This window comes from Eupeodes corollae, chromosome 1 (genome assembly GCF_945859685.1).
Source record: "Eupeodes corollae chromosome 1, idEupCoro1.1, whole genome shotgun sequence".
Taxonomy (NCBI): Eukaryota; Metazoa; Arthropoda; class Insecta; order Diptera; family Syrphidae; genus Eupeodes; species Eupeodes corollae.
The window spans coordinates 180568394-180580586 of NC_079147.1; the positions used below are offsets into that span (position 1 = coordinate 180568394).

General features: G+C 33.9%; 1 protein-coding gene across 3 annotated transcripts in view; it reads right to left on the reverse strand.

Moving 5' to 3' along the window:
- The window catches only part of LOC129941647 (GTPase-activating protein CdGAPr), a 173575-nt gene that overhangs the window by 2546 nt on the left and 158836 nt on the right, over positions 1-12193 (reverse strand). For all 3 annotated transcript variants that reach the window (XM_056050337.1, XM_056050338.1, XM_056050339.1), the window contains 2 exons: positions 5270-5702; positions 3151-5207 (listed from right to left, as the gene is read on the reverse strand). In XM_056050337.1, the coding sequence (XP_055906312.1) occupies positions 3151-5207; positions 5270-5702 (2490 nt within the window). The remainder of the gene's footprint in view (positions 1-3150; positions 5208-5269; positions 5703-12193) is intronic.

Sequence of the window (12193 nt, forward strand, 5' to 3'; positions counted from 1 at the left end):
CAACGTTTTCAAGGCGTACGCATTTTTATCGATTGAATAAGTAACTATTTCAAAATGGGAACAGTTGCGGAAACTATGATTGAAAAACATTCTGCCGACATCACTCTGGAAGTTCCTTTGCAGTTGCAGACATCAAAGGGCTGCGTTTAACGTGCCATAGATTAACACGATTAAACGATCAGGACGACCTAGATCTGGATCTGGATAGTAAGAAGAAGCACTAGAAATAATTACCACACGTGAAAAGCTGCTGTCATTGCTAGCCGACAAACGTAGACTAAGTTCGAAAACCACTTGTTCGATCACAAAACAAGGTGAAACTGTGGACCAAAATGCATAGAGGATATACGGAAGAAGATTTAAGCAGTTTTTGAAGAAATTCAATCCTTTGTGAAAATTAAAGAAACATTTATAATGGGGGCTCTTAGTTTAGTCAAAACGAAAATACAAAATATTAAAAACGGGCTTTTAGTTTAACTCAAATGAAAATAATCTGCATGTTGAGGTGTTTTTTTTTTAACGTGCAAAGAAGATGTGATAGCTTCTTGATTTAAAACAGGTTTAAAAAATATCTCCATATTTTGTTTTGCGTGACAAATATATCCTATAAGGGGTTTTCAACCTCAGTCATCATTTAAAACATTGATGCATTCCTCTAACGAAAAAAAATGTGCAACACAACCCTTCAAAGTATATTATTAACTTCCCATAGGAAGTTATTGTAATCTGTCCGATTTGTCAAATTCACATTTCTCGAAGTTTCAAGGTCTATAGAATCTAAATAAAAGATTTTTAGAGAGATGTCTGTGCGTGCGTACTTTCGTACGTCAGTAAAATTTTGAGAAAAATCGAATTGACAGTTTTTTACAAAAAGTAAATACCTAAACAAAACATTACTAAAAGTTGGTAAAAATTGATTTTCGACTCAAATATTTTTCCAAAAATTTAGATTATGTCTTATCTTAAAAGAAATATGGTTTTCAACATTCGGTAAAGTTTTGAGAAAAATGGATTATTAAACCTAGGTAAAAATTTACTTTAGATTTAAATATCTTTTCAAAAACTAAAAATATTGACTTCAATCTAATTTTATCTAACAGAAAATGATGTTCGGTTCTCGTGAGCAATAAAAGATATTAACTTTAAATTAATTATCAAAAGACGAAAACCTTCAAAACTTTTAAGCATCGACACACGGGATGGGAAGTTATCAGTGTGGGTCGCATCTTGACTTCGAAAATCATATTCATTTCTGAAACTGAAAACTGAGAAATAATGAAGTAAGATTTACTTCATGACGTTGAAAGAGAAACATGAAAATTTGTTTGAAAACATTTTGGACATATTCTAGTTTTTCTAAATGCGTATAACAGTAAAGTTTATTACCATAACAGAGCTTTATGGAGCGATGAACCTAAGTTGGCACAATGCGAAAAGCAGTTCTGAAGAAAAGATGCTTCCCAAATCTATCGTCAAGCATGCAGGTGGTGGTTTTGTAATGGTCTGGGGATTCATATTTTAACAGAACAATGCCCCGTAACACATGTCCAGACTTTGCTGGAGATTACCTTAATGATTGAGATGACGAATAAATCTTACAAGTCATGACATAGTCCCCGCATTCATCGGATTTACTCGACAAGAATCAGAAATTCTCTTTTTGTTTAATTTAAAGATTTACGAAATGTGGCTTTGCAAGGCCCAAAAACTTGGAACAAAGCTGAAATGCTAAAACAAAAAGCTTACAGTCTGGGTCTGCAACTTTAGTCATTCTTGGTAAATTATACAATTTATTTTAGATGTAAGACGTCGACCGAGTTTTTAAATAACCTTATTTACGCTGGTTGACAAAATTACGTTTTTTTCTATTGCACAAATAAAAGAACTTTTTTAAGGATAAAGATATTCTGGATTCGAATCTCGTCTTTAAATTTTTAAATAACATCAGGTTTTTAAAATATATCAGTTTAAAATGTTAAAGACAATCAAAAAAGGCTAATTTAAAACACGAAACAAATCTTTATTGTCTATAAACAGTTTAAACCCTTTCAGTTTCAGTTTCAACTTAAATTTTAGCCATTTGCTAAAGTTTTAAAAAGTTGTCAGCATTACTCTTATATTTTCAATATACTTGGTATAAATGTAATTTAATTGTTTAGGCGACGGATTCGCTACAAGAACGAAAATTACATTTCAGATACGTTAATTCAAACAGCTTATGAATATTTTTCGAAGATTTTATGAAATACTATAAATGTTTCAAGTGAATATTGAAGAAATCGATGTGCAAAAAATGTTTGTCGACCAGTATTATTAAACCCTTTAGTTTCTACATGTATTCAGCATATTCGTACTGAATATATGTACAAATAAATGATTTCTCCAAATAATCGGAACCGTTTAAGTGCGTGTTCATCATTCCTAGAGTAACTAAGCTTTAAGTCATAAGGTGAAATTGGAAATAACCCTCTATTAAAAGAAAAAATATATTTAAAAGAATGAAAACAGCGGGATTAAAAAAAAACCATATCCTGCCAAAAATATGTACAGCATTCAAATATGGCGCTGAAGTATTCCAAAATATACAAAAACAAACCAGATCCATCCGAATAATGAATGCGTCTTTGAGAATTTAAATAATGGCTTATTGACAGCTCTAAACAAATGAAAACCAACTTACTCTTAAAAAAGAAAAAAGATAATAAAACCTTGTGAGAATATGATCCTAAGACGAAGCAAAAGTGTGTAAGCTAAGCCCAATGCGAATTAAAATTTAATAAATATAAAAACTTACCGCTAACTAACCATCACATCGCTGCAAACTCGTCAAACTTCGTCGATAATTATCTAAGTTATAATAAATTAAGGTAGGTACGCATAAAATTAAGTGACTATAACACAGTGTTGCGTTTAGTGACAACTAAGCAAACCAATTAAATCTTACAGTAACAACATTGTATAAATAGTATTGGAATTATAAATCAAAATCTAGTTCTAACGGAGTCAAAATCAGTCTAGAACGTCATATGAGTTTCATACCAAAATTCAAATTGATTCGGTATGACAAATGGCCTGTTCTCCTATTCAAAGCTGACTTAAAGCTAGATACAAATATGTAAAACCAAAACAGTCAATTCTTTATATACTCACGTCGAACTAATACTATTTTTCACCAGCATCGCTGCTGGCGCATTGGTCGTGGCACTTCCACTACGGAGATTTCCATCAACAGCAATCGATCCAGCTGCAGGAGTTAAACTAGTTGCATCCCGCTCTCTTGCATAATCCAGACTTTTCCGTTCGAACTTCTGAACTGTGGCTCTAGCTGAGAACTCTGTGGAATCGGCGGCGGCTCCATTCTTATCTATATTTACTAAGTTCTCGGGGTCACAATTGTTTTGGTTCTTTTCATCACTGATACTCCTCACTCTTCCAGTGCAACTGCCGACACCGCCACCACCACTAACACTTGTTTGAAAATTTGCATCCTTTAAATTATCATCTAGGTCTTTTTGAAAGAAAGTCGTTCGAACATCCCCACGTGACTTTGACTTCACTCGCAGTGATTCCGATGTGAATTTATCCTCGTCTTTTTGGAACTCCCGCAATTCGGTTTTTGATTTGGATTTGAACGAATCAGCTCTATATTTCTCTTTCAATTGATGGCGACGTTCCTCTTTGATTCGGTCGATTCTTTCACGATCCAATTTCACGCCGCTCAGAACTTTAAGGGGGGTTGTAAGGGAGCCTGGATTGTTTGGGTCTTCTGCTGCGACATTGTTTTGAATTAGAGAAATTCGATTCTCAGTTGTTGGAGTGATCTTCACCTCGGTTTCACTAGTCGGCGATGGTGACTCTACGTCATTATTTAGATCCAGCTTCAGTGAGTTCTTTTGGCAGACTTCTTCGTTTATTGGAAGACCAGGCAGTCTTTTGGGAGGATTCAAGAATTTGGGTCGGGTGAAGTCGAATGATTTTCGACGTGTGGCTTCCTCAATCTTATCCATTTGATGAACACTCCTGGCAATGTCCTCAAGACGTTTCGGCCCGAATTCTCTAACAAAAGCATTCTCATCGAGACTTCGTGTTATTTGATTGGTTTTATTCAACTGCTGCTTAGAGGAGGAGTTGTGTGATGGTTTTACAGGTGGCTGGGGAGGGCAGTTCTTGGTTGGAGGAATATCGGATTTTTTCGCGACTCTCACATTGAAATCAAACGCTTGCTGTTGTTCCACGGGTGAAACCTCGAACTTTGTTGCCAACTGCTTGACGCTGAAATTCGATGGCGATCGACGTGGATCTGATGAATTCGAACTGCGATCGCGATCGAGATGAAGCTTTTCCAGACCAGTTCCCGATTTCATGGAACCCCCTTCCATGTTCTCATAGACCGTGGGGGGTTTTCTTAATTCAACATTTTCATAGAGCGATAGACTTGGATCACACTCAAGGCTGTCGATATTGTCCGACATTTGAATGTCGTCCGAAAGATTTGGAAATTCTTGATTATCTTCCTCTTCATCGCTTAGAACTATCAGATTGCTATTCACCTCCCGGATCGGTGATGGGGTTTGATCTTCATCTGTGCCTTCCTCATGCAGGGGCTCCTTCTCGATGTCGTACAAAGGGTTTCCATTGCTTAGAAGCTGATTTACTTCAGTGACAGAGTTCCGAAAGAACTTGACCTGCTCGTAGACGATGTTCTCATCAAAACTCGTCTCCAAAAGTGATTTTCTGGGAGTTTCGGGTTCGGGCAACATAGGACCATCACGAGGACTTTTCAAGTTGTATGTGATGTTGATTGTGGCTTTGATAGGACTAAGTGGAAGCAGTTTTTTAGCCGAATTAGTTGGGCTCTGACCCATCAAGGGGGCTGTGCTATTGCTTGGTGTGATGGCTGACTTGTCATAGCTTAGGAAAGACCTTTCCATATTGTCGTACTCATCGAAGTTCGGTGAACTCTCCAGGGAGACGAGATTTGATTGCCGGTTAAGGTGCTGATAGCCGAACTCGCTGGGAGTCACCGACTGACTAGTGTTGTCTTCTGTGTGAGTATTGGGCGATGGCATTAGATGCAATGACTGTGGTTGTCTGGTGCTGTCAGTGAGATCTACAGACATTTTCGAGCAAACGTTAGCCGGATCAAGGTCAAGGGAGAGTTCCCGCTTGAGTGCGTTCATATCACGTTTTTCAGTATGTGATGTTAGCTAGAAAATAAATAAAGAAGGATAAGAACCTTTTTGGATAAAATTATTTAGGTTTGACTTACATTGCTGCAAATGCTATCGACTGATGCACGACAGCAGCCTGCAAATCCTTTGGTCTCATCATATTGCGACGATGTTTGTGAAGCTGCCATCATTGCAATTGGATCCAATTCATAAATTGGTGTAGTAACGGCGCTGCTATTTTCCGAACTAGTTTCACCCACCAACAGCGAGTAGCGTGGACTCTGGATAGGTGACGAGGGTGTTACGCTTATCTTTGAACGTTCCATTTCATTGCTCGACCCGGTTGATAGTTTATCCTTATTAATGTCAGCTGAATTGCTTCGCAATAGAAAATTTATTGAATTATTTGAATCTTGCAGAGGATCACAGTAGCTGTAGCGATTTTTGGGCTTCAGCAAATCTGGTAGAAGTTTGTTGGTTTTTGGTGGATTATGCTTTTGATATTGTTGTTGTTGTTGTGAAAATGTTACTCTAAAAAGAATCAAGGATTTTTTTTGTTTTGTTTTGATTTTTATGATGAGAAATGAGATGAAAAGCAAAAGAATAAGAAAAAGAAGAATGAAAAAAAATCACTCATAATACAAACACAAAAATATAAACACGAAAACGCTGCTACAAACCAAAGACTAGAGATTGGCACAAGCTGAAGAACTTAAAATAGAATCACACACTTACAAGTTACATTTCAATGCACACAGAGTATCTATTTAAGTAAGACTATTTTTGTAGATACAAACAGGTAAAGTAGTTAGTATTTTTGTTCCGAGACAGTAGCTTGTCACGACAGTATGATTCGAGTGATAAATGATATGAAATGACGATGATTTCCAATTCCAATCCTATCTTAAAACATAGATTGCTTAATAGTTGGTATTAATTTTTAGAAGAAAACATACAATTTTGATAAAAGGCTTGAAGGTTTTAATGGAACCTAAATAATTCCATTCCAATATTCCACTACCAATAACTCAGTTCTACAAAGTTTGGCAATAAAATTTTACTTTAAATTTAGGCTTCAAAGTCAACTCTGACTTTAAAATTACTCTATAATACAACTTTTTTGAGATATTACTCTTAAAATTCTAAATTCAAGAAGTAGCTTTTTTCGATAAAATTCATGATGAATTTGATTTGGAAAACATTAATAATCACTTACTTCGATATTCAGTTGAAATATTTTTAATATTTTATAAAATGTTCGCAAAATTATCATATGAGTATACAAATAATGTTGAAATCAGGTATTTTTAAAACTTGAGAGTTAAAATCTAAATTAGCAATTTAAAGACGAAATTCGAATGCAGGACATCTTAAACCTTAAAAAAATGAAAACATTCTTTGTGCATTTTAAGCAAATTGGGAAGGAAGAAATGTATGACAACGAAGGAAATAGACAAAGTTGATGTTAGCCATAATATTTTGGAACAACTTTTTGACTCGCAAAATCAAACAGGGCAAATATTTTGTAAGTCAATATTATAGCAGTCTATTATTAAACCGGACAACTTTCAAAAGAAGTATTAGTGCTGCCTTGAGACCTTGAAATATGTAAGAGTTTGAAGAATTGCAGCACATTCAGTACTATCAGCAGATAACGATGGCATTGCTCAAGATTTGTAACTATTCTTTGTGTTATCTGAAGTATAGAATATTGCAAGGGTCTAAAGATTACAAAAAACGCCACTTCATGATGCCAGGCAGAAGTTAAGTAGATTGCTCTAAGAAAAAAAGCTTAGATAAAACTAATTTTGATTTACATATAAATCATTCAAGGTGAACTTTTATAATATTATTAATATATTCACGTTGATAGAAATATCCATTCGAATCGCATAGCTGAATAGATCTGAAGAATACAATCTGGGACAATTTTACAATTCTTGAAATTTTAACATTTTATATATTTTTAAAAATACACACAACCACTTTTTTGTTTAAAATTGTATTAATTTTTAAAATAAACAAAGTCAAAAATTTGTATTATTCCAAAGTTGGGGAACACAATCTAATATTTAAGGGCAAGAGAAAGCTCTTTAATTAGCTTAACAGTTGTTTCACTAAACTCAAAACCATAACCTTATAAAGTCACCACAGAAATATACAAATCTGTTTGCTAAATATTGTTCTTAATATTTGAAATAGACAAGGTTGAAAGATTATACAGCTTCTACGAAAATTGAGCGTAAACTCATATGAAAACGAATTTGGCACATTTTTTGAAACTGAATTTACCAGTAAAATTTCGTTTGATGTGAAGGAATGGTTGCTTTAAAATAGCAGAAACCTATAGACACCTCTCAGTCACCGAAAAACAATTTTAATGAACATTTGTGGTAAGAAATCAAGCAAGGGCTCCAGAACAGCCACGTTCTTTTCAAAAAAAAAAAAAAAAACTTTTCAAATCGATGCCTTGGCTGGCGATTACAGACTTTGATAATGACTAAAGGTGGTCCTACAAAATATTAATCTTTTCTTAATTTTACCACATTTAACATTTCTTCATATTTTAATCTCCAAATGTATGCTTAATTTTTGATTTTGAAATTTTTAATTGTTATTCTGTTTTGTACAGTATTTTCTCTTGTAAATAATGGAATTTTAATCATTCAAATTCAATTTAGTGGTCGAAATACTGTTTTTTGATCTCTCAATTTCAAAACACTGTAAACTTAGAGTACTGTTAGGTTAGCTATACTAAAATACTTTATGAACAGAGTGCTGGTGCCTTACTATGCAACTCGATTTTAAAGTAAAACTGTTCGAATTCGCAAAATCGGAACTCTGTAATTCTATAAAAATTCAGAAAACGAAACTCGAACAGCTCTAGTACTGTCTACATCAAATGTGCTTGCGAAAAGGTCGATCGAGGAGGTTTTTTTCAGAACGTAAGTAAATAAAAGTTGCAGAACAGCTTATTCAACACATGGTTGAATTTCAAGAAACTTGAAAATTGATTTCAGCTTTTTGTATTTGTTGATAAACAAAAAGATACAATATGTTAGTTGAAGTTGTATTTGAGGATGTTCTGTACATAATAGACGATGAAGAAGCCATTTGCCTCCGATTTTAAGAAGGTTATTTGATCTATTTTTTTAAACTTCAAAATTGACTTATTTTGTTCTCGGTTTGTAGATGTCCAATTTGATATGTCTTACCTCCAGTCTAGTGTCCAGCATTCTGAACTTGAAGAACCTCATTCTGTTCCAGAGGTAGAACAAAATACAAGTAAATATATATTAATCTTGTGGAGATAAATAAATCAAACTTTTCTGTTTTTATGTACAAAAGCATACAGAGGCGGACAGCTTGTGGAGCTACAAGAAATTAAGGTCGCTGAAAGGAAAGATACGTTTTTCTGTCAGATGACTCAAAACCCCAAAGAAGAACCACTCTATTCCCTTTTTTAAGGTTGGGATCATGAATCCATTCTGGTCTTCTTGGGGGAATGCAGAAAGAGAAAGTACCAGCTCCGAGACCCAAAAACTTGACGAAGAACAATTTTTCAAGAAATTGCAAGAATTCTTAAAGAACACTGGTCAATTTTTGATTAGAAAGAATTAGAAATATACAAATAGAAAAATCTTACAACAATTTTGACTTCAAAGCTTAAATATTTCCCTGCTTTTTGTGAACAGCTGAAAGTTGTTTTTATTTTTTGACAGCTATCCAACTCGTTCAAAAAGGTATCTAAAAATGCGCCTATCCAAGATACCCTATCCAACACGAGATTGAACTCAGGCATATGGCTACGATTTTTCTTTTACAGATTATAAAAAGTATTTTGAAATAAAGAATTTTGACCAAGAGAATTTTTTCTTAAAATATGGTTTGCATACAGAATTTTGTAATGCAGAATTTCAACAGTACACATTTTAATTAAAATATATTATGATATGACCCATATAGTATTTCGACCCCAAAACAGAGTTTTGCTGTCAAAACCAAAGACTTTCAAACAAATTTAATGAGTAAGCATTTTATCTTTCCCCAAATATCTCATAAGTCATAACCCAATAACACCTTTTTCACCTAAAATATTTTATCAAAACTATTTCATTATATGGAAAACATTGTTGCTAGCTTTTAGTTAGAAATTCAATTGAAAACTTTTTTAAGCCTTCAAAAACAACAAACAAAACTGATAAGAAGTCGTTTTCGCCTCAAGTATTATAGAAAGATTTGGACTAAACATTTTTGTATAGCATACAAAATGTTAATATTAATATTTTGTGAGTTTTAGAAAAATCATCAGACGGCACAACCTATTATGGATCACAACTCAACTTAGTTGACAAGACAACTCAATTTGAAGACAACTGCAAAAAAAAATCGTATTATGGGAGACAACTTTTTTCAGTTGAGTAGAACAAATACGTTGCCTACTTTTATGTGATTGTTTTGTGTCAAAATCAGCTGTGTAAAGTAAAATACGTAAGAATTTCAAAATTTTGAATTCAGTGCAAAATTTTATAAAAAAGACAAAATAATAGGAAATGGAGAGTTCTATTGATTTGTTTCTTGGAAATTCGGAAGAAGATAATCCCTTGAATGTTGCGCAGATGAGAAAAAATATTCGAGATCACTCCAATCCATTGGAACTTCCAAACAAAAAGTATTATTTATAAACAAATTCTTTGATGAGTGTTGATTTTAATGTCTTCGTTTTGTTTCAGATTTATAAGTTATTTTAGACTCAACAAAGACGCATTTGTTTTTGTACAAAGACGCATTTGGTTATGTGCTAAATGAAATCAAAGATCATTTGAAACAACCACAGCGTTCCTCCGCAATCCCACCAATTCTCAAACTCTACACTGCCCTACGTTTCATGGCAGAAGGAAGTTACCAAAAGTGCCGTGGTAATGATTTTAATTTAGGCCTTGCTCAGCCAACAGTTTCGGTAGTGTTAAAAGAAGTGCTAGACGTAGTAGAAGAACTTATCTGTCCACAATGGATTAAGGCTCGTATGACAAATGATGAGATAAATTTATCAAAAATTCATTTTTACCAGAAAACCAGATTTCCTGGAGTAATAGGAAGCATCGATGGAACTCATGTTCGAATCATAGCACCAAAAAAAAATCTTCAACATCTCTATTTAAATAGAAAAGGTTACTACAGTCTGAATGCCATGATTGTAAGTGTATATGCCATCTTTAGTATTTTGAATTGAATATTTTCTTACAGATGTTTATATTACTATTTGTAAAACTTACATTTTTTTCTCCATTTTCTTAAAAAAATTGGTTTTCAATGAACTGTTGATGCCTACCGTTATTTTTTTGTACACACAAATGCACTAAACAACTAGTAAATATCAGTTGCCTAATTTTGACAACAATCACAACTGAGAGACAACTCAACTGGCTTACATAATACCCCGAACACATTTAAAAAGTCAACCATTTTTTAGTTGACTACTGGTTGACTTGTGACAGTCAACTAGTTGTGATCGGTAATACCGATTGCCGGATTACAACTCAACTTTGTTCTTAGTTGTCTTACATAATAGGCCCCTAAGTAATACATTCTTCCATGAACTGAAAAACCAACGCAATCGTCTCAAACGAGCACACGTATTTTATGTGCATAAGCTTCTAGATAATCTCAAGGATGTTTTTTTTTTTATTTTAATAATTATGAATTTAATGCGGTTTACCTTTCAGGTCCTTTTTCCAATGCATAGTGAAATATTCCAACAAAAGTTAATATTAATTCAGGTCCCTGATTTGACTCTTGTATCAACTATTGCACGTCATTCCAACTTAAGTAATTCGAAATCGATACAATTTACGTCTGGTGGAACAAGGCTCTCGTACTTAGACCAAAAATATTTAAATATGTAAGATTAAGGTTTGGTTGAAGTGGTTGCCGGTGATATAGTAGGACACTTTGTGATACCACAAGAATCTTGAGACCCTCTGCTGAGCTCAATAAAAACAAGGAGTTCCTTGGAGCAGAGCATTTACAGAAGAGGTGAATGACTGTTTCTTCCTTTCCCTTGTCCATGCAGCTTCTACGACAAGCCGCGTTGCGTGCTTTCCTGTAGGGCGTGTCTGGTTATGACACAATTATTGAGCTTATGTAATCTGCATAAAGATATCAAGCACCTTGAGCACTTAAAATCTAGGTTGGCTAGATGTTTTTCGTGGACATGTTATACCACCTGATGTTGCTTTTCTTTTGTTTTGTTTTAGCACGAAGTGATTGGTATTCAAAATACACGCCTCCACAACTCCTAATTAGTTTTTGATCCTTCTATATAAAAGTGGATTGACTCATCTTCCAGGAATGCCCTATCCTCTCAGAAAGATCTGATAGATAAAGAGATCTGTACATTTCTATCTAACTGTATTTGGAGGATGGTGTAGTGCGTGTGCCTTAGAATTGAAACTACTCTTAGTAAAAAAGTACTATGAAGTGGACAATGCTGTTATCAGTTCACAGTCACAATAATGGAAGAGAGAAGAAATTAAGGCTAAGATATAATGTAATTGAAGCTGTAAAGAGGCAATACGATAATTTTAGGGCCTTCAATCATTATATACACAATTTTGAATACTTAATAATAAAATCTCCTGGACCCTGGTGATACTAACATCCTGGATTTCGAATAGCTTACATCTATTTTTAATTCATAATTTTTGTTTCTTATTGCATGAATTTGTGAATACATTATTCGATGGGAGATGAATGAACGAACTTACGAGTAATTATGTTTATGATGAAGATTTTATGGGATGGTTTTTATAGGATGAATTTTAAAAAATATGCAATAAATTAGACAAAACAAAATGACACCTAGACTTTTACTCTGCATCAAAAAATGAGAGCAGCTAGTTTGAGATATGAGCATTTTCAGCACGAGCAATATTATGCAAAAATAATAAAAATAGGGAATTGATAGAAAAAGTGAAAGGACGGGCAAAAATGTAAAGCAGAGGTGTAAATTAAAAAAGTCT